The 23,858-nt window shown below is 45.8% G+C and overlaps 1 protein-coding gene across 1 annotated transcript in view; it reads right to left on the bottom strand.

Annotated features, from left to right (window-relative positions):
* GCH1 (GTP cyclohydrolase 1) overlaps positions 1-23,258 on the bottom strand; it is a 27,660-nt gene extending 4,402 nt beyond the window's left edge. Inside the window, exons 1-4 of the mRNA XM_018559408.1 lie at positions 22,920-23,258; positions 7,201-7,310; positions 5,018-5,073; positions 584-615 (exon numbers count right to left, since the gene is read on the bottom strand). Of these exons, the coding sequence (XP_018414910.1) occupies positions 584-615; positions 5,018-5,073; positions 7,201-7,310; positions 22,920-23,250 (529 nt within the window). The 5' untranslated portion in view covers positions 23,251-23,258. The remainder of the gene's footprint in view (positions 1-583; positions 616-5,017; positions 5,074-7,200; positions 7,311-22,919) is intronic.
* Positions 23,259-23,858: the final 600 nt, after the last annotated feature.

Raw genomic sequence — 23,858 nt, 5'->3', positions numbered from 1 at the left:
TATAAAATTGATACTGTAAGAAATGGGAGGGTCAGTAGCTGTAAGAAATGGGAGGGTCAGTAGCTGTAAGCGGTGGTGTAGAAGCATGGGATCACAATGCAGTGCCCCCTGCAACCCCCTCCTGTTTTTAGCAGCAGTTGTATGTCATCCTACCCTCTGAGATCTCCGTTTTGCATCCGATACGTAAAATTTTGCATATTTCAGCCTTTGGTTATCAAACCCGTCGGACAGGAAACCATGAATGAAAAATAACAGTTTGCATTTCTTTTATCTGACATGCAGCAGCTTGAATCCAGAAATAAACTCCATTGTGACCCGTCACCTTTGTCTAATGTCACCTCGTATGTTCATAAAGTGCAGCTGTCAGAACAATGAATATCCTCATAAAAGGGCAATAAGACCCATCCCGACCTTTTCTACGTACCGGGCGCCCCGAGATGATCCACCATAGAGTCACCGTGACCTATGTGGAGTCAATGAGAGCCAACATCTCCCTCCAGGATACAGTGTAACAACCTTTTATAACTATAAGGTAACTCACAGGAGGTGATCTATGATGTCATTGTACCCCATCACTGCTTACCTTGCAGTCTTCTGCTGTAGATCTCCACAATCCTAAAAGAAAAATAATGATTGCCGTTACTTTGCTACACTGACAACCGGATTTATAACCGGATATATAATACATTTAGTGGCAAAGTAATTGAAGCCTCCCACGTCGTATGGCTGCAAAGCATCACGCCACTCTACAATGATTCCTGAGACTCACTGCCCCGCCTCCTGTCTTTTTATATTGGACTCCTAGTGGGCATCGCCCACCCACCCGGAGCTCTCTCCATCCTATAAACCCCCCCTATGTAACCCTGAGCCCATCCATCATCTTACAGAGCATACACGCCCACCACCAGCCTGATTTCAGATTTTATCTAGTCAAGATCAGCTCAGGAAAAGTACACATCTCTTCTACAAAGATAAATATTTGACATTTTTAACATCTTATTACTTTTTAAGTTACCATGTAAGCGAGCTAAAGGGCATTTTTTATATATTTGCATAGGATTTACATAAAACTATTTACAATGGCTTCTCTCTCTCTCTACTATTTGCCCAATGTGAAAATTGGTTTTGAGGTTGTTTTTTTATTTTAATAGAACTTGTCATGGGTTCTTGATTGTACCTTATTCTCTTCCAAATTGTTCAGTGTGCAGCTCCACTCTGCAGCCAGGGTGCTGTATTGGCTGGTGAGGAGCCCCGGGGGTTAGCAGGATGATAGGGGTATGGGCCAGACTGGGAGGGCCCTGGATGATGACTATGTGTTGAAGGCTATGACAAGTGTTTGAGAGGGTAGGTAGGTGGTGCTGGATCCCCAGAATTAGTTTATTTTCATTTTGCAGTGGGGCCCACCCCCCCCACACACTTCAAGGGTTAAATGCTCATTTTTGCCTAGGGGTAGAGGAATAAAGGGTAATATTTACCTTACTCCTCACGCCTAGCAAGCTCCCTCCACCTGTGTGACCGGTCCGGCAAAGCTTCCTCTCTAAGATGCTCCCTTATATTGTACATTAACGCCTAGGGACCGCCCACAGCACCAGGAAGGAGAGCGCCTAGAGCAGTGGTGGCGAACCTTGGCACTCCAGCTGTGCCAAAACTACAAATCCCAACATGCATCTGCCTCTGGGGGTTATGTCTGTGGCTGTCAGAGCCTTGCAATGCCTCATGGGACTTGTAGTTCCAAAACAGCTGGAGTGCCAAGGTTTGCCACCACTGGCCTAGATCCTGCCGGATGGGGGTAAGGTAAGTAGTACAACCTCTTCATCTCTCCTCTAAAGTTAACCCTTTCCCCACTGCAAGGGTTTTTTTTTTTGTCTTCCAACCCAGAGTTTGGCTTTAAGGTGGATCCAGAAATAAAATCTTGGGGAATCGCACGCAAAGATTCTGGCCCAAAGAAACATTATTTAATTATAAAAAAGTTAATGAAATGATATAATGGGGAAAAAAGGTCATGTTTACGTAAATCGTCTATACATCGCTAATAAACAAGAAGCTTTTGACCTCAGAACGCGTTGGCTACTTTTGCAAAATCTTAATGGAGTGCTGCAATGGAATGAAGTTACTCTGGATCTTTGCACCCAGGAAAAGAAAAGTGCGCCCAATTTTAGGAGCTCCTGGACCACCACACAGAATTTGGAAAAAATGGCATATGGCTTCATTTATTTATCATAAGATTGCTCATGTGCAACCTATGACAGGTACACTTTAATAGGGCCAAGCCACGACCAGCCAATAGGATGTCAGCTTATTAAATTAAGCTCTGCCGGTATGGGGTCCTGCACACCGGTGCTCTTTATGTGACTTTCCTATGTGCGTCTGTGATTGGAGAAGGAGTTACAGAGATGTCAGGAAGCAGCAGGGAAGAATCCTAGTCATGGTAAGCCGGGATATGGAGGATTAAACACGTCAGTCACCAAGGACTGAAGCATTGTACATACAGTCTGCGTTTCATCGAAAGTACAGCTACCCTGGGGTTCCAGAAACCACAAGTCCCAGCATGCCATGTAATCTGAATCCCTCTCTTTACTGAACCCTGATGTTTCTGAATCTATGGTGGTCACCGAGGCTGCTGAAGTTACATATTTACAGGATAAATTCATTCTTCACATGTTCTCCCACCCAACCTCTGCAGCGATCGAAGCAGAACTAAAGGATTTTTAGCTTTTGTTTGCAGAAGAGTCTCTGTCCCTGCCTCTGTGTTCCAGCTCCTCCCGTTACATTTTCCATCATGTAAAAGAAGTAAAACGCCAGCAGAGATGGTGGAGCTCCTCATAATGGGCAAAGTAGGTGTACAGACCCGGGAACCCAGAACAATGATGGTCGAAGCTCCTCATAATGGGCACTATAGGTGTCCAGACCCGGAAACTCAGTGCAGCAATTGTGGGAACCCCTCATAATGGACACAGCAGGTGTACAGACACAGGAACTCAGCCCAGGGATGGTGGGATCCCCTCATAATGGGCACTATAGGTCTCCACACCCAGAAACTCAGCACAGGGATGGTGGGAGCCCCTCATAATGGGAACTACAGGTGTCCACACCCGGAAACTCAGTGTAGGAATTGTGGGAGCCCCTCATAATGGGCACAGCAGGTGTACAGATGGGAAACTAGGCACAGGGATGCCGGGAGCCCCTCATAATGGGCACATAAGGTGCGTAGACCTCAGTGTAGAGATCTCGCCCAAAAAAAATAAAAATCAAGAGGTAGAAGAGACCGTCGGGGCGGTTTACACAGAAATACCACTCTTGGGTTGACTAACCCTTTAATACAACAGAAGAAAAAAGCAACACAACCTATAACATCCAATCATATCTGACCTTCCTTCAGAACTAATCATTCATTGGTTGATTTGGGTTACTACATTTTACCCTTCGCCGTATTAATCTTTTTTTTCCCCACTAGCAGGTTTAAAATCATAATTTGTATATTTTCACTACTTTCTTCAGAACTCTTTATTGAACCGATCAATACCCATTGCCAAACATTTTATACAGTTTGAGTAAAAAGAGGAATTTTTTGTTTAATCCTCATAACATACGGCTGCCGGTCCTATGGCCGCGAGCTTCTGCTCCTATTAAATGTCAAATTTAATTGGAAAAAGTCAGTGCTGTGCGTCTTCTAAATGCTAGGGGTAGATAAATTCCAAATCCCAAGCAAATAATCTTCTATGAACCTTCATGTTGGTTTAGGGATCACACCGGTTACATGGAAATTCATGCAGGATAAAAAGGTCTCCGGGTAATGCAAAACAATTCCTTAAAGGGGGACGACTATAGTTTTTGGCTACTTTTTGTTAAATGTTTGTAAGTTTAAATTACTGATGATGTCTGAATTATTTATATACAGTCTTTACTTAGACTGTAAAATAAACATTTAAGGTGGAACTACAGCTTAAGTTTTTAAAAGGGGGTTAGATGATGATTTTATTTTTTATATATAGAGCACCACCAATTTACACGGTGCTTTATATACTAAGCTGTTCACATCAGTTTTTGCCCTCAGGGAGCCTACATGCTAAGGTCTCTACCTCACATACATACATACATACTACAGCTAATTCAGACAGCAGCCAAATAACCTACTAGCATGACTTGGAGTGTGGGAAGAAAATGGAGGATCCTTCACAGGGAGAACATGCAAGCTCCATTCATATAATGTCCTGGATTTGAACCAGGGACCCCCACAGGGCTATAAGAAATGTGTGTGTATATATATATATATATATTTTACACATGCATGCACCTTGTGGGGAAAAAAACCTAAATGATACATGTGTATATATGTTTATTGTCTTGCAGAAGCATTCAACCAGCCCTACCTTTGTTTGTAGGTGCAAAATAATTTTAATGCCTTTACAACAGTAACAAGCATTCCCATATTTCACTGCAGAAGTACACTTAATTGCAATGCAGGTCAATCTGCAACATAAACATGTGTTCCGGCAATACACCACTCCCCCAAAGTGTGATAGCAGTCTGGGGTCCCCCCTCCTCTGGGGTTTCCCCTGCCCTTAAATCTGTGTCCGGGGTTCCCCACGCTTTCCCCCCCAGAGTATGCTGACCTCATCTACCAGACAACAGCAACAGCCATAAGAGATTCACATACTAGCAACAATGTATACAATTGTATCTTCCATCCTGCCTGTTCAATATGTGTGTGCCTCTCCCGAATTATGGACGCCGCCAGAACTGGCGGTTTGAGCGACATGAAAGCCATTGCCGATAATTAGCTGGCCCCCCCTTGTTGTGCCGTGTAAAATCAATGTCAACTCATTCTAAATCCCATTTCCCTGCAATGTGCGCTATCATTACTCATTATTTACACAGAAGCTCTCCGTGCGCCTTTGATGAATAGATGATGTCAAACGGCTTCCATATAACTGCCCGCCGTCACGTCCCAGAAGCCCTTTCACCGGCCTGATTAATTGTTTAAATAAAATGAATATAAAACGCAATCTGCACTTACCTGGCCAGCTTGCTCAGCCCGAGCACTTGTTTGTTCGGTAGATAACCTATGTGCACCTGCGGAGAGGGGGGGCAGAGGGTGAATGCAAATAATTACAGAGGAGCAGGAACAGTCACAGATGTAAAGGGCTCGATAGAAACCCCTAAGGTCTTGTACACACAGAGCAACCTTTACCGGAAAAGTATTAATAGAGTAACATTTATGTAAAATAAACTTTTACTGTCACGTTTACGTTTCCATATTTCCTCAACTGTATTAAGTGTGTGTGTCGGGGCAAAATAAAACAACCACACATTCAGTACATCTCTACAATATACAGTACGCTCATTTCCACATGTACAGAAAAATACCTGCTGATCGGCCAGAAATCCAGTGAGCTCCTAACTTTCTGCAGTGTGCTGACAACACTGTCTCCGCTGCACTAAAATCCTAACCAGTGTCATCATCCCTGCCCAGATGTCCAATGTGGACAACAGAACACCCCCATGTGTTATGAAGGTGATTAGAGATAAACCGATACAAGTTTCTCGTATCGGATACGAGTACCGATTTTATTTTGCTTTTGGTACTCACCGATACCAAGTACCGGTGCTTCCGCTGGCATGGAGCCGGCTTCCCAGGCAATCAGGAAGCCGGGCGGCGGGTAATGACATGCTGCCCGGCTTCCTTTTTGGCTGGCTTCATTGTGATTGGCCGGCAAACCGGGCTTCCCAGCCAATCAGCATCGAGTCGGCTTCCCAGGCAATCGAGAAGCTGGGCGGCAGGAATACCTTGCCGCCCGGCAAGGTATTCCATGATACTGTGTCTGCAGAGAATGCTGGACATACAATGAGAATGCCCAGCACTGGACGGGCACCGGTTAATGTTTGCTCCGGATTGAACATGTGTGTCTGCTAGCGGTATATGTCTCATTGCCTTTGTGTAATCCAATATCTAACAAGCCAGTACAGGACTGAAGGGGAGAAGTTTTTGTATTTTTATATGCACATAGCAATACATGAATCAAACAAAGTCCAGAGTTGGGCTTTATCATAATAAATACAATGAGGAGAAAACAAATTATTGGTCACATCTACTTGCAGGAGACCACGCCTGCTTCACCCTTCCACAGCACCTCCCTGGACTGTCTCTCTTGTACGACATCAAGATTAAAGCTGACCTCCAGGCCCACCGCTAAATACCTATACGGGAGCGACCACTCGTGATTGGACGGCGGCGGACACCTTACACCGGCGCCCGCAACTTCCCCACAAGGTCAGCGCTGCCGCCCCGAGGCCGGGCCTCGGTGGCCTTGTGGGAAATCCGGGCCTGCTGGCAGGGTAGAATACCCGATTCTTCTCTGCTGCAGATCAGTAACACTAAGGGCTTGTTCACACCAAGCGCGTTCTAGAAACAGAGCAGTTACAGATCGGATCAAAACTGCGTCCAATGTATTCCAATGGTATTTTGGGCTCTAGTTCACACCGCAGCGTTCAGTTCCAGAGCATGTAAAAGAAAAAAAAAAACCTGCAGCAAGCCCTATTTTACCTGCTCTGGAATGCATGCAAGCGCATGGAAACGCCCTGAAAGCCCATTTTAAACTAAAAAAAACGGCCCGGAACGCGTCAAAAACACGGTATAACACATTGCACTGCGCGTGCATAAACTCATGCAGATTTGGTGTGAACAAGCCCTTACAGGTCTCCCCTCCCCAACCAAGCCTATGACTGATACTGATGAGCTCATCTCACTGTCATTCTGCTCTCTCCTCCCATCAGCATGTTATTTCTTAGATCAGTAGCACTGCAGCACAACTAATTGACTCCTTATGCTGCCTCTCCCTATTCCAGCTTGAGCTCTGCTGCACAAGGACTGCAAGAGGATGACACAAGTCAAATCCGGCATTAAAAAACACAAATGATGTATAAATCTGAGTCTTTGTATCTATCTGGTGTTAGGTCTTTGGGGCCAAGGGACTCTCTGACTAATCCTTTCAATGGCCCCACTGCACTGGCAAACACCGTCCTGTGTCCTTTTCGGTTTGTTTATTCCAATGAACGGATTCCACTTCTCAGTATTATAACAAGAGGACACCCTGCAACCTGGAAGGGCAGCGCAATTACGGAGAATTTCTCTACTCGGAAACGCCGAACGCGTCTGTCAGACAAAACAATGGAAGACAGCGGAGAGATCGCTGGAATTACCTTTCCGATGAAGGGGACTAAGTGGTGCTCGCACATGGAAAACATGTCAATGTCTTTCACGATCACCATCTCGTCGTGATCCTCGTCGAAGATTGCGTCATTCAGGACATCTGCAAGAAAGATTCGGCTACATTAATGAAAAGATAAAAGCGATAAAGTAAAAGGAAACGTTACACGGGATCAGAGGAGGGATGGAGGCGGTGACTATGCAACAAATATATCAAACGAGTCCACAGAGAGGACAGCGAACTTTATAACTCGTCTGTATTATTTATACATAAATAAATCGATGATCTATCCATCTACTGATACCGTTTTTTTCGGTATAGATTACCAATATGTTTCCGGTACACGCCAATATCTATACCGGAAGTCCCATTAAGGAAGCCAGGCGGCGTGTAGTGACTCGCCACCCAGGATTCTTGATTAGCCGGGATGTCGGCTTCATGCTCCCCCGTCAAGTGACGTCGCCAAATGGTGAGGGAGCATAGAGCCGGCTTCCTGGCCAATCGGGAAGCCGGGCGGTGTGTAGTGACACGCCACCCAGCTTCCTGAAGTTCCGGTAGTGGGATAGGCATTGGGAGCATTTAGGTGAGTAAGATTAGTCACACAAATACTCGGTATCTGCACCGATACTAGTATGGGAGGGGAGAGAAGAGGAGGGGTGAGAAGAGAAGGGGTGAGAAGAGAAGGAAAGAGGGGAGGGGGAAAGGGGAGAGAGAAGGGAAGCGGCGAGGAGAGAGAAGGGAAGCGGCGAGAGGAGAGAAGGGAAGCGGCGAGGGGCGAGGGGAGAGAAGGGAAGCGGCGAGAGGAGAGAAGGGAAGCGGCGAGGAGAGAGAAGGGAAGCGGCGAGGAGAGAGAAGGGAAGCGGCGAGGAGAGAGAAGGGAAGAAGCGAGAGAGAAGGGAAGGGGAAAGGGGAGAGAGAAGGGAAGCGGCGAGAAGGGTAGGGGGGAGAGAGAAGGGAAAGGGGAGAGGGAAAAGGAAAGGGGAGAGAGAAGGGAAGCGACGAGAAGGGTAGGGGGGAGAGAGAAGGGAATAGGGGACCTGAGAGAAGGGAAGAGAGAAGAGAAGGGGATAGAAAGAAGAGGAGAGAGAAGGGAGGAAAGGAGAGAGAAGGGAAGGGGAAAGGGGAGAGAGAAGGGAAGCGGCGAGAAGGGAAGAGAGGAGAGAAGGGGATAGAAAGAAGAGGGGAGAGGAGGGGATAGAAAGAAGAGGGGAGAGAAGGGAGGAGAGGAGAGAGAAGGGGAGAGGGAAGGGAAGGAGAAAAGAGGGTCTCTCTCTTTCTCTCCCTTTCCTTCAGCCCCATCACTGGGATAACTCTAAGGAATGTAATACAAAATGGCAATTTAAAAATGGTCATTAGCTTTTTTGATCAGAGAGGAACCAGAAATGGCAAATTATAGGTTGCATTGCAGATAAGACAATCGCTGGGTCTAAAATAAGGAATTTAATGAAAATAAAAGTTTTATTTAATAATAAAAATACATAAATAATTTAACTTAAATAATTAATAAACATATTTCATTTCATTGGCATATCGTTGAGAAGGGAACCAGGGAGGTCAAAATATAAGCAGATTAAACTTCAGGGCGCTCTATATCATTGCACAGCGCTGAACACACCTACAGGAAGGGAAGAGGTAGAAGGATGACCTGAAAGGTTGTGAGAATATGTTTGTGTCGTAGAACACCTCCCTTATTATATTATATCACCCAACAGACAGCCGCATACAGCAAACGTGTCTCTGTATATTATGTGCGGCAAAATATTGACTCTTTGTGATATCCCCATCGCTTTATTTCCTTTGCCGCCTCCCCGCTCCTGTCTAAGAAGAGAACACAATGTGATAACAACAGATTTTAATTTCCTGTGTCCTGTCCGCCTCATACAGGTAACCGTGGAAACGCAAATCTGCGTCATTTCCCTCCTTTCATTAAGTTAATCACAGTTTAAATGTTCTTTGATCTTATTTGCCGCTTATTGCGTCCAGGGTGACGGGGGGGAGAGGGGTTGGGCAATGAACTGCCATTATCATGATCATTGCATCGGTGCAGATGGGCCCTTACAGTCTTGTGTGTCAACACACACTAATAAAATGATTTTCCCACAGTCACCAATCGGTTTTAAATATTTAGGGCAAGTCTGATGTTGATTGGTGGCTGGGGACAAGTAAACCAAGAACACAATAATACATGCAGCTTCCTGTAATGGGGTGGCAACAATGCTGCACTGCTCCTTAATTCACAGCAGGGTTGTCACGCTCAAGCAGCGCCTGTTCTATCAAAGATTGTGACTGGGTTGGAATGTGTGACCGGTCACGTGGTCACACATTCTAACGTAATCACGCCCATTTTTTTCGGGGTTAACATACGTGACCGGTGCCCGGCAAAAGGTGTAGAATTCCAACGCTTTCTCAACTGTTCCAGGGCAGATGGTATGTGCAGGAGAACCGATCTGCCCTGGAACAGCTGATCGGTCCTGAAATGTCACTTCTATCCGACTTTGTGACTGCGATCTCACATTCCACAAAGTCGGACAGAAGTGACATTTCAGGACCGATCAGCTGTTCCAGGGAAGATCGGTTCTCCTGCACATACGATCTGTGGTGCCGATCTGCCCTGGAACAGCTGAGAACCCATTGAATTCTTCACCTTTGGACGGTCACATATTTTAACCCCGGAAAATATGGGCGTGATTACGTTAGAATGTGTGACCACGTCACCGGTCACACATTCTAACGCGGTCACAAACTTTGATAGAACACCTACTTAGAGTGGAAGATGTTCCAGGGGGCGTGGCTACTAGCATCATCACTACTGATTCACAAGTCTGTAGCTTGTCAATCAGCATCTGGTCACATCTAGCCCCGCCCACTGCTTTCTGGATTGACAGCACTGCCTCTGAAACTCTCCCACTGTGAGCTACAGTGTCTGGGATGGGGCGGGGGGAGCGTGTGAGACACAAATTAAGGCGGATTTGGCTCCAAGGTAAAAGGAAGCTTCTTGCTTATTTTTAGAGGCTTGTGACTGGATTCATTTAGACTTCCATTAAAGGAACCTGTATTTGTACTTAAACCCCTTAGGGTAAAACAAACCATAACGCCCAAAACCCGGTTTTGCAACTTTGTCATGTGTTGGCAAAACTGTTCATATCTTTGTGTAACTATTTGGTGTTTCCAGGAAAGTTATACCTGGTTTTATTTTTTCCAGGACAAAAATTGGACCCTCATTTGGTGGCAATCAAAGGAAAACTGGCCCATAATAGTTAAAAAAATGATTTATATATGAGATATATAACGGAAAATTGTATACTTACCTATCGGTAATTTTCCTTTCCCGATACCAGTACATGGCAGCATACAATGGGTATGGCTCCGCCCCCAGCCCAATCACAGGACCAGTTATACTATAAATTAAAGCCCGCCTCCCAAGGCCACCATTCTCGTAACAAGTACTCAATGCGAAAGTCATGGGAGGGTCCTGTATGCGGCATGTATGTAAAACGTAAAATTGTATACTTACCTATCGGTAATTTTCCTTTCCTGATGCCAGTACATGGCAGCATACAGGACCCTCCCATGACTTTCGCATTGAGTACTTGTTACGAGAATGGTGGCCTTGGGAGGCGGGCTTTAATTTGTAGTATAACTGGTCCTGTGATTGGGCTGGGGGCGGAGCCATACCCATTGTATGCTGCCATGAACTGGTATCAGGAAAGGAAAATTACCGATAGGTAAGTAAACAATTTCCTGTGATTGTGCTGTGGGAGGAGCCATACCTATTGTATGCTGCCATGTACGGTGTCAGGAAATATATATAGATATATATTTATTTTTTTAACTTTAGCTGTATATTTCTTGCCATTAACATGATCCACCACCAAAAAAACACCCCCAAAATCAATGCTCTCTCTCTTAACATGCATGGGGATACCATATATGTGTGTGCTGTTTGTTTTTTGTACCCGTAGTAGGACCCAGACACCATAGTCCCTTACCCCTTCCAGCAGGGGTACAGTAATGAAGCAAGGAGCCTGGCAGCTGGTCATGCGATTGGAGGGATAGCTGCAGCCACACTCCTTGCCAGGGACGAGTACTGCGGCTGTAAGGAATGGAAGTGGCAAGTGCTGCTGTGCTTTGTATCACTGAGTCGATCACAGAGAGATCTTTGTGATCTCTCCACTGGCTCAGTGACTAAAAACACAGCGCCTGCTGTTGCAGTGTCAACCTTGGTTGATTAGGGTGTGCCCGGGCACACCCGGCACACCCTGTGTGCATGCCTCTGGGGTTAAATATCCTCACAACATAAAGCTGCCCACACACCTTACAATTTATCTGCAGACTTTCTAGGGTCAGATGGAAAAGGTGCAACAGATTCCTCCATCTACACTTAACTGTGTGGATGGAGTAATGTCCACCTGGGCCAATCTGTTGCACTTTTCCCATCTGACCACAGAAAATCTGCAGATAAATTGTAAGGTGTGCGGGCAGCTTAACACTGTGGTATAATTTCTGGGGGTGAAAACAAATATATAGATCAATGGGACAGTGGCTGAATACAGCTGGGAGTTTAGATGAGAGAGAGAGACAGAGATATCCCATTCACTTGGCTTGATCTATTTCTCTATCTACATGGAGTCTTTTTTTAGAGTGTTTTCATGCCTTTAACTGCTAGGACCATGCGCAATATTTCATATCTCTTCTCCTGTGTGGTTGCTCCTCCACCCCATCATGTCAGAGCTGATAGACCTGAACCAGGGAAAAGAATTCCCCAAAAAACAGATGAAGCTGTCGCCCTATAAATTGGACATGCCATGGGGAAGGTGGGCACAGACTGGCACTCAGGCTGCATATTATTTCCTTTCTCATGGTAAGAACAGTTCTGATAGGTAATCATTGGTGGCTTTACATTTTGATCTTCTATTTCTATTAGCTCTGAGAATTCCCTTCTACAGAGCAGAGGTTTGATGCGGAATGAGCAGTGTCTTATCTAGGAGCGGCGAAGGTAAAAGGTCATCGCGCTGCTGGATGAGCATCTATCTGTGTTAAAGGCAACCTGTCACGAGAGCAGTACGTGGACTGACACAGCTGACAGTTATATAAAGACCTGGGGCCCCTACGCCGTGGACAACCTCACCCCTCTCCGCTGTTCTGGGCTGCTGCATCCCTACTTTATATTTTCATATATTCCATGTTGTAAATGGAAATTAGGACGTGCCAGCAAGACACAGAAAACCAGAACGTCACAATTAAGCCAACACCTGGCGCTGGAAATGAGCGGGGACAGAACCTTTCATTAGCCGTGATTGAAGAGAGCTGAGAGACGGGAGGATGAATGGATGGCTGCGAGCAGAGAGGGAGGCTGTGCGTGCTGCTGATGTTGTGTCCAGGAGACAGGAAATTAAATATATCGCTATAGTAACGCTCATCTATACGGATGGAAGAGCAGCAGAGCTCTAAGATCTGGAAGTCTAATTTCTGTAAGGACCCTTTCAAAGGGTCCTTACAGAACTTACTTTTTATTAAAGTGACACTAAACTCAGGAGTAAAACCTTAAAGGAGAACTATGGGCTACTTTTGTTCCCCATGGTCCCCGTGTGTGTTGTGAAGTAGTCGCCTCTCCAAGCTTGCTCCCGTGATGGACTACAATCTCATGTTTAGTTTAATAATATGCATTGAGATTGTAATCCATCCCGGGAGCGAGCTTGGAGCGGTGACTACTTTACAACACACACAAGGACCATGTCGGCACCAATTCAGAGATGATTTGAGGACCTACAGCTGAGTGATACACAAATAAGATTACATTGTTGTTATATATATACATTTCATTCATCTCCAGCCAATGCGCACATTAGCCCCCCGTCCCCCCCCCCTTCCCACACCGACACTAAGGGATATATAATTATTGCATTGCTGCAATGCACCTTTGCCTTTCTCTCTGCCATCAATGGCTCTTCTGGTTTACATTTACTCCTCTTTCCTTACAGTGAATGGCACAAATATCATACACCCCTGCATGCGTTAACACAGTGGTGTGAATGGGCCCTCAAGGAAACCTCTACTGGCTGGGAGAGGGTGGAGCCAAGCTTGACTTTCAGCAAAAGTCAAGGTTTGCATGTGAGGTCAGCTGCCTGTATGCATCTCTGGATCTAATCATTTTGAGTTTTGACCTGCGGGTTGCAGGAGTCTTCATGGGCAAAGCATGGGGGTTGCTTTAACGTGGAAGAGAGAACTCTGGGCAGTAGTTTAGTGATTTCTGGTGGTCAGAATTGCTTTTCGTCTTAGGCTGATGTCACATTTGTGATCCTGGGGAATAAGCCAAGGGCAGGATTGCTATGGAGGACACAGTAGAGGGGGAGACATGCTCATGTGTCGCTCCCTCACTGGCTAGATGAGCGAGATGTCATTCTCTTGCCGCCAACTTTTCGCCATCTCACCGAACTGGGTGACAAGGTAGCAACACATGAAAAGGTGAATGTTCTCCCTGCACATTTTGGAAATCCTGAAAATACAAGTGTGACATGGGCCTTCCATTTCAAGTACTCCCTGCTCCCATTCCAAGGTTGTTCCTGCCCCCATTGCTAAGGAGGGAGTAGAGTGATGGCCTTATGAGTGCAGCAAAGCTCCCTTCTTCTCCAGTCATCCGGCCAAAAGGGTGGCTCAGTGACCAAGCGGTATTGACCAACTACAGCAAAGAAAAGAGAGGTCACTGACCTAAGTATTCTGTCTGGAAGGAGTGCCTGGCTCACAAGACTGCCTGAACAGAGCTACACATCCTTTGGCAGGTAAGACACTTCATATACATGTATTCCAACCATGCACTTTGCAGCCGATTTGAAATTGGCTCTAAATCTTCCCCATCAATGGAAAACTGAAATCTTAATTTTACATCAATCAAATGTTTAATGCAGTATTCATTTACTGATCTCCGGTTTTCTTCCTGCCTCCTTCTCCAGCCCTCCGCCTACTCCTAGCCCCGAGACTTTCCTGTGTGTCTAAACTGATCTCTTCAGCCCCACCAGCAGCTCCGGGCACATGTGAGACACGGCAGCTGGCTGCAGCAGACAGGATATTAGACGGCATGCTTCAGAGTAAACAATGCAGATGTTTACTTATATATACGGCTTCAATGCTGAGTAGTCATTGTATCCGTGTCAGGCGGCCTATCGATTCCCAGTCACTGCGATCATTCAGGAGGTTAACATGTAACTGTCAAGGTTATTGACAAAAGGGTGAAGAGTTTGGAGAAGGCGGGAGAAGTGAACCATCTAGGACAGCGATGGCGAATCTTTTTGAGCCCGAGTGCCCAAACTGGATCACTAAACCAACGTACGTGTCTCAAAGTGCCAACCCCGCACTTCGACCCAAATACTGACGATTTCTTTTACAAACACACTTCATGCCACTGTTTGAACTAGTTATGTGCTTAAAGTGGGCCTCTGCATTTGTCTGTATGGTCTCTTGGGGGCTGTGCAGCTTACAGGTGGTCCATAAGTGCTCTTAGATGGGCTCTACAGTTGTCTGTATGGGCTCCTGGGGGCTGTGCAGCTTACAGGTGGTCCATAAGTGCTCTTAGATGGGCTCTGCGGTTGTCTGTATGGGCTCTTGGGGGCTGTGCAGCTTACAGGTGGTCCATAAATGCTTTTAGGTGGGCTAGATGTGCCCTGCAGTTGTGTATATGGGTGGGGAGGGGGGGGATGGGCTGTGCAGTGTCCAGGTCATCTAAAAGTGGTGGTCCTTAAATGGTCCCTAAGGAGGGCTTTGCGGCTCCAAAGGGCAGATGCAGCTTTCTAATTAGACGGCCGCTAGCTGCTGGCTAGGGCCCTGAAAGGCCCCAGCGGGCGGCCGTCTAATATGCTCTCCTATATCTGAGGTAATGGCGTCAATGCTAGAGCGTGTGCGCCTCACATACCTTGTCAGCGCGGCAGCAGATGACAGCGTCTCCGAAGATCTTTTCTGCGTCTGCGTGTCCATCAGTGAACTTTGAAGCGTTACGGCGGACCTGGGCTGGCGTGGCAGCAGAAACGGCCCCACTTGCCCACGTGCCATAGGTTCACCACCGCTGATCTAGGACAACATAGCTGAACTGGAAAGTGAGCTGAATTGGAGAATTGTTCCAAATCAGCTATGTTGTCCTAGATTGTTCACTTCTCCGGCCTTCTCCAAACTCTTCACCCTTTTGTGAATAACTCTTTGTGTAATGATTACACACACATTGCATCACTGGTCAAAGCCCATTGATCAGAGCCAAGGTCTCCATGATTGCCGTTCAGCTATAACTGGCTAGAAAAGTTAGGTAGTGGGAGCTCCAATGGAAACTGCCCAAGTGCTTAAAAGGGCCAGTCCACCCATAACTGATATTTTATTAAATGGTAGATGCTGGAGAGCTAAAAAAAAAGGTGAACTCCGGGCTTCCCTCCAGGCCTGCACAGTTGTACCGGCTCCTCTCCTGGACTAAAATGGCTTCCTCTGATATCACTGCACACTGGGAGCTTCTCACATTGTGTATCAGAAGCTGCAGCAAGTCAGACAAAGCTCCGCCTCATTTCCCGGCTGGAGGATGTTCAGCATCTTTCCTCCCCAGTCCTGTTCCTGGCCCGCCCCTTCCAGTCATTGGATTTCAATTATTTCAATCATGGAGGCTCAGCATCACATGTGGGCATTACCTAGGGTGGTCTGCATGCAAATACAGCCTGTCTAGGAAAGGCCACTACTCCAGCACCCTTACCATAAGGGTATCATAATAAAATATATTCATTTACAATGTATGTTATTATATTATTGTTATTTATTTTTGAAAAACATTTTTATTTCACTATTTTTAAACAAATTGCTTTTTATTATATTTTATAAATATACAGTACAATATATGTCTATATATTATACATATACACTGTATCTATGTATAATACATTATTATGGGTTATAAATAAATGTTCTCTTTTGATTTAACTGATTATTTCAGCATTCAGCAATGGGGGCAGCTGGTGAATATTTACTTTGTTCTTTTACAGCCTTAGTAAGTTTTGTATAACATTGGGGTCACTTTAAAGATTGTATTATATCCAACGAGGACACTGTGAGCAGTTCCTATCCATAGACTGATGTTGCACAGTGGTGAGTGTATATATGCACTGGCTGAAATTTCCACTCACCCTCACTTTATTTCCACTTGCCAAATGTGAGCAGAAATTTTGAGATATATATATATATATCTCAAAATTTCTGCTCACATTTGGCAAGTGGAAATAAAGTGAGGGTGAGTGGAAATTTCAGCCAGTGCATATATACACTCACCACTGTGCAACATCAGTCTATGGATAGGAACTGCTCACAGTGTCCTCGTTGGATATTGTACCACTCACCTGCCTAGCACTCAGGTTGGTGGCTAGCTCTATGCTTCACAATAATTGGACTGAGCGCCTATTGCATCAATGGAGTTGTAGTTTTGTCAAGCTGTTCACCTGTACCGTTTTGTCCTGCATCAACTTGTTTAAACTAGTAAAAAAGGGGGCGACTTCAGCCCAGAAGAGTGCCAGGTAAGCTGTTGATTGAAGGAGAGAGAGAGACTCTAAACCAGCATCAGTGGTTACCTAGTTATCAATGGGCGCCTCATTAGCTATTAATATCCCGGTAACCAGCAGGTTGGATGTGTCCCGGCAACTTATGCGACGTGCTGAGGGCCCGGTATCAGCGCATCCCTAGTAATGTAACCCCAAAAAACAGTTGCACGTCACATGCCAACTAATGGATTGGCATGCTGAAGACCCACACTTGCTTCTTTCTTGTTTCCCTATTGATGTAAAGCACTTATTTTCCTTTTTTGTTTACATTGCTTTATGTTAATATTGTAACAGTTGTTGTTAATATTCATTTTTGTAACTTTATTCTGAATTAAACATTGAACAGTGTCATTTCATAAGATAATTTAAGAGGGTGCGTGTTAGGGGCAGAGTTCAGGCCGAGGCAGAATAGGGGTTAGGAGGGGCAACTGGTGGCGAGCAACTCTTAAAAGGAGAACTATGAGCGGAGTGATTTTTCTAACTAAGAAACAAAACAAAAGTGATTACAAAAAAATTGAATTTAAACTAACCCTGCCTCCCCCGCCATCTGGTTGCCAGTCCCCATTGGAGGAAGGGGGGGAGCGTATTGAGGAACCTGGCCTTGGGGCCGGATCAGCAGAGAGAGTAAATCCAGCCCTGACCCTGTCAGCTTGTTTTTAGCCTCTGTGTTGCATTGAGGAGACTTCCCTTTGTTTCCTGTTTGATAGCCGCAACAGGAAGGGAGAGGAGATCCCTCCAAAGAGAGGAAAATCCCTGACTGTCACCAGGACTAGTGTCCCCATTGGAAGATTTCCCGTCTATTCCTGTTCTGGTGACACCTCAAAATTTGAGATTTCCTTTCACTGAGAACAGTCAACAGGACACAGCAGGTGAATCTCACTAATGGGGTCATAGAAAGCCATACAAACCCGGCAGGTATTCTAATCCCTCTCCATTCCATCCAAAACTACAAAAAATGTTTTGGCTTCAGTTGCACTTTAAATGTGAATTATTATAAAAGTTTCTGTATTGCAGTTTAAAAATAATCACTTTCCAGAACTTGTATTGATTTGCAATCATTGTACCCGAGTGCGTCATCTGCTGGCTCACATTATGTCAACAGGGAATGTTGTGCATGTAAAAATGTTTTTGTCACCTTTGGAGGCCAGAACCTGATGGCGATCTCTTCCGAGTATCCGTGCACTTCTGTTTCTTTTTAACCGAAATTGAGCAATACTGCAGACAGCGGTGGTGGAGACGCCATGTGACATTACGTGTGTCAGCAGCACTGGCAAGGCTGTGATCGGCCAATCAGCAGAGGCATGGTGGGTTCACACCCCTCTCTCCAGCCAATAGGGAACAAGCGACACTATTTGGTGACATCTCAGAGTGTAAAAACAAACTGCGTCTGATGGAAGTTATTTTTCAATATTTATAAACAAAATGGATTGGACACGTGTGAATACAACTGTCTGTCTCCTGTAGAGAAATTCAGATTTTTCTTTTTTAACCCTTAAAGATGTCGGGAAATTTAGCCTTTCGGACCTCATGGATCACTAAATTCATAATTTTAATTCCCATTGACCACAAATATGAATTAAAAATATATATATATATATATATATACATACACACACACATATATACATACATACATAGGTGCGGGTGTGCCTGCAGGAGTGGCAGTGCTGGTGGAGGGAGCGGTGCAGCCCGCCCCAGTAATAATATTAATAGTTTCCACCCCTTTCGAATCTGCCGGCGGCGCCCAGGGCACATGCCCCCCTAGCTTCAGCACTGCCCCCAACCATCCCCATTCCTCCCCTTCCTCCGCACTAAGCCACTATTACTTGGCTTCTCCCCACTTTTTCTATGTCCCTCAGCCTGCTCAGTCCGGGTACTGACCAGATGCCCCGCCTCCTGCAGAGCCCGCACTGTACTGAGAGCCGCGCATTCCTTGTGACAGCCGCTGCTTGAGTCAGTGAGAGGCAGCAGGTAAGATAGGGCCTGCTGCAGTTTTTTTACCTGCTCTGGAACTGAACTGGAGCTAAAAATACCATTGGAATACATTGGACGCAGTTTTGCTCCGGTCTGTAACTGCTCGGCTCTGCCCCGCGCTTGGTGTGAACAAGGCCTTAAAGTGACATTAAACCCTCAGATTTTTTAACATAAAACAATACTGTAATGTGCGCCTTACTGTAATCCATGGTTGTTTCCCTTCTCTTTGCTGCTCTTCCTTTTTAAATCTGTATCTGTTCTCATGCTGGGCAGAACTTCTGCTTTGCAGCAGACTGCCTTGTCTCTGAGAATGGATACATGGTGTCTGTGTATAGGTTTGTAACCTGAGCCAGCACTACAGGAAGAGGCACTCGGCTGCAAAGGGAAGTTCTCCCCCAGCATGAGAAGATATGAGGATTTAAAAGGAAGAGCAGCAAAGAGAAGGGAAACTACCATGGATTACAGTAAGGCGCACATTACAGTATTGTTTTATGTTAAAAAAATCTGAGGGTTTAATGTCACTTTAAGTAGCGATTGTATGAGAAAACATGTTGCCCAATTACAGGTAATTTTTGATCGTTAGGACTACGCTGCTGATATCCATCTAATAGGTGATCAGTCTCTGGTTTTCTATCCATCATTGATAACTGTAGCCTACACCATCACATCTGTTATACCTGCACAGGAACTCAGAAAGCCGATACTATGTTTTTCATTTTGTTGTGCATTTTCTCTTTTAGCAATGTGGACATCAAAAGGCGACTAAAAGGCTCATTTACTATTTGAGAATGTTCACACAATAAAATACCATACGTGGAGATTCCCTTTAAATGTCAATTGACAGGAACATCCTTGTTTATGTCATCTGCACATGATCGCATCATTGAAGTAAATAGTCACAATTGTGTAAACTTTCTCAAATCATTCAAGTAAATCAGACTCCAAGTGACTTAAAGCCCATCTTCGGGCAAACCAATAAACTACCCTTGCAGTAGGGCTGCTCCCCACACTGCAAGGGTTAAATGTTCATTTATGCCGCGGGGACTGGAAATAGCTATTTTTACTTACCTGAGCCCCGCTCCCCCAGTGCTGCTAGACCGGTCTCCACAACCTCTTCTAACTCTAGCTCTGGCTGTCTAAGGTCTCATTCACACCTAGGCGTATTACATATGCGCGTCTGTCGCGCGTTTTTTACCGTGATTCGCGGTAAAAAAGTTGCGCGACAAACGCGCGTTTCCGAAGGCTACTTGGCTGTGTCCCAATGGAAACGCACAACAAAACGGCCCAAAGTAGTACCTGTACCTTTTCAGGCGTGGGCCGTTTTGTAGCGCGTTAGGGACGGGCGGAAATACGCCAAGGTGGGAACGAGACCATTAAATACAATGGGATTTATATTTTTGAGCGTTTTGTAGAGCGTTCGTTGAGCGTAGAACGCGCTACAAAACGTTCAGGTGTGAACGAGGGCTAAGGAGCGTGGACGTCATCGCGTCTAATGCAGGCTCCATAGACCATAGGGTTCTGAGGAAGGGGTCGTGGCCCTGGAAACGCGTGACTCTAGGCATACTGTGCTGGGACACAGGAACTACCATCTGTGCAGCTCTCATATGCTGTGTTTTGCTTTTTTGCTAAAATGAGGATCAACCTTTGATTTTGAAGGCTCATTGTCATCTACTCTGTGGTGAGTATTATTCTACTTTTGCCGTTTTGTCTAATAAAAATGTATCTACACTAGGGAAGGCGCCCCTTGTTTTTTCCATAGACCTGCATTAGACATGAGGACGCCAAAGGAACATTTTACCAACTGGAGCAGAGAAAAGTAAGGTGAGCGTTGTCGGGGGGGAAGCGGGGATCAGGTAAGTAAAAGTGCTTTACTCTGTCCGCCAGGCATAAACAAGCACTTAACCCTTGCAGTGCAGGGGGTAGACCCACTGCAAGGGTAGTTTTTTTTAGCTTATCTGGAGATGGGCTTTTACTGTTGTTCTTGCTCACAGTTGGCAGGGAGGATGTTGACAAAAAAAATAACATAGTAAGCAAAAGAAAAGGACGGACAGTGCATAAAATCAATTAGCAAACCAGTGAATGAGTCTGCCAATAAATTGCCCCCCAAAAATCTATTGGCAATATGAATGGTCCAGGCAGAGATAATGTGGTGATCCCGGGAGGAGATATTTTCCTACACACAGATGTCTTCTTGTTGGCAATCACAGTTTAATATTCTTCAGACAAGTCTTATCTTTATACCAACAGAAAAAAAAAAAAGTTATTTTGTCTCTTGGCGCTAATGCATACTTTGTTGTGGCCGGTACCTGTGCAAGGCGGGGAAAGGGGACAGACCTATGCAAGAAATGTTTCATGCCAGCACAATTCAAGAACATTAAGCAGAGGCCTCTCAGGTTCCAGGAAAAGTTACCGGAACCTTCATGAATATCACTGAACTGGTATACACTCAAATTCCAAAATCCGCTAGCCTTCCTCCCTAATGTCCCATCAAATTGTCACAGTCGACCTAAAGTTTTTGTTAGTTTTAACATTTTAAAGCAGAATTTAAGATTATTGTTCAACATTAATTTTTAGGAATACTAATATTATGATATATTTTATAGAGCACATCACCCTGGGCAGACTGCCGGAGCACAAGAAGTGGTCATGAACATTCCCTCAGCATTACAGATTGGTTGCCTCCACATCCCGGTTGCTTCTCTACTCAGATCAAGAATCAAAAGAAATCATTCATAAAACCTTTGTATCTTTCTTATCTCCTTTTACTGAATGTGTGCCCATCTGGATGGCGATGGAAAGGCAAAGTTCAGTGGGGCAATGGTTGATAATCACTGTCTTTATAGCATGCTTTTGGCAATGTGTGCCTCCTCAACTGTCACGGACACTGAGACCTACTGTGCCAATGAGTTTGAAAGGTTTAAAAAAGGAGAACTATGAGGTGAGTGCTTTTCACTCACCTCATAGTTCTAGCCAACCTGTGACAATGAGACTGTCACAGGTCGGCTCGGGAGGTGAGCGAACACATAGCGGCGTTCGCTCACCTCTCGATCCTGTCACGGCTCTCTGCCGTGACAGGGGAGGGGCTGGATTTCCCCCTCCCCACTCTGCTCCACCAGCGCTGACTGGCAGAACGGACGGGGGAGGGGGCGGGTACAGTTGGCTCTGCCTCTAGATAGGCAGAGCGAGCTGTCAGTCACGCAGCTGGGCGGATCCCGGCACAATTGTCGGGATCCGCTTCAGCTGCGGTGTCTCAGTATACCGCGAGCAGCAGCTCGCGGTACACTGCGGCTTCTCAGTATACTGCGAGCTACAGCTTGCATAATACTGAGCCTAGGGTGACGGGAGGACGTTAGTTTGTGTCCTCCCGTTACCCTAAGCAGAACTATGGGGAAAAGCCTCAACCCCATAGTTCTCCTTTAACAATGGTGGAACTGAATTTTAGACTTCATGAAATGAAAAGTTCAAGCAGGACAACTATTACCTGGTATAGGAACTTGTGGATGTCCAGCTGTTGTGGAAATACATATCCAATATGGCATGTCAGCAACTTCTGGGACATGCAGCTACACAACAGATGGGGAGCCACAAATTGTACCATTGCCCATTGAGCATATAAGGGCTAAGTGAGGCCATCTGGTCTGCAATGTTTCACAATGGTGGAACCAAATTTTAAAAGTCATGCAATGAAAAGTTCCAGCAGGATAACTATGACCTGGTATAGGAACTTCTGGATGTCTAGCTGTTGTGGAACTACATGTCCCATAAGGCATAGCCACAACTTCTGGGACATGCACCTACACAACAGATGCAGAGCCACAAAGTGCACCTTTGCCCATTGAGCATGTCAGTGCTAAGTGAGGACATCTAGTCTGCAATGTTTCACCAATGGGGGTACCAAATTTTAGACCTCATGGAATGAAAAGTTCCAGCAGGACAACTATTACCTGGTATAGGACTTTGCGGATGTCCAGCTCTTGTGGACCTGCGTATCCACAACTTCTGGGACATGCAGCTACCCAACAGGCGGAGATCCACAAATTGCACCTTTGATCATTAAGCATATCAGGGCTAACTGAGGCCCATCAGGCCTGGAATGTTTCACCATTGCCGGGGCTTTTAGTTCCATGACAGTTGGCATGTCTCTACCCAACTCAACCCAAAAATATATGGAATCGCTCACCTGATATGGTCTCCTGGTAGCCCTTGGTGAAGAACTGCATGGCTGTAGCTGCCCTCCAAGGTGTCTTCAGCAGCCCCTGCCTCCCCGGGTCCTCTCCCAGTGCCCTCAGAATGGTGCTGTAGGCTGCTGCAAGTGAAGGAAGGTTCAGTTCATTGTCTTCTTCACTGCGAGTCCTTTCCTCCCTCCAACTCTCCAGGGGCGGCGTGCTGACCCCCGATCTACCCCGGTCTACACGACTCAAGGCTGTGGGCGAGCCCTTCTCCTCTGGAGTAAAACCGTTACAGTTGACTGGCTTCTTCTCTGGCAATGCCCTCGTCTTGGCAGCATCCATCTCAAAAAGTTGCTTTACAGAAGCCCTGCTCCCCTCCAACTAAGACAAATGCTTTCTCTACAGCGGTATGGCCAGCTGATGACTTCACTCAAAGTTTTCAAAAGTTCATGGCAGCTCAGAAACTACTTTCAATAGACCAGCATGTGCTTGGATCAGGAAGTGGCCCTTTGGACATGCAAAGTCACTGGCTGTCTGAAGTCTAGCAGTCCACCCTACCTGGCAGGTGTGAGAGATCAGTTAGAAGCCACCTACAACAGTCTCTGTAGAACATGAGAAGAACTCAAAGGACTATTGTGAGAAATAAAACAGCTGAAGGTCTATGCAATCTTACCCTGGGCTGACATCATTGGCTCTGCCAGCTTCCGGATCTCAAGGCTCTTTTGGCAGGAAAGTCAAAGGGACCCAGCAGTGAATGGCTTCTAGAGGGTTGGTGGACCTAATGCACACTAGCCGGGGCACAGAAAGGCTCGCTGAATTATGCAATCAGCTCAGCTTGTTAATGGACTGCACAGCAGGAAGTGCGCAGCGCCGGGGACTAGATTGCTAGCCTTTGTGGTTCAGGCTCACCTTCTCTTCTCTCGCCTCTCCGCCGGGCTCAGCTGCTTTAT

This window comes from Nanorana parkeri, unplaced genomic scaffold, assembly GCF_000935625.1.
Source record: "Nanorana parkeri isolate BGI_ZX_2015 unplaced genomic scaffold, ASM93562v1 scaffold392, whole genome shotgun sequence".
Lineage (NCBI taxonomy): Eukaryota > Metazoa > Chordata > Amphibia > Anura > Dicroglossidae > Nanorana > Nanorana parkeri.
The sequence above is the reverse complement of the archived record's forward strand: the minus strand, read 5'-3'. Positions and strand labels throughout refer to the sequence as shown.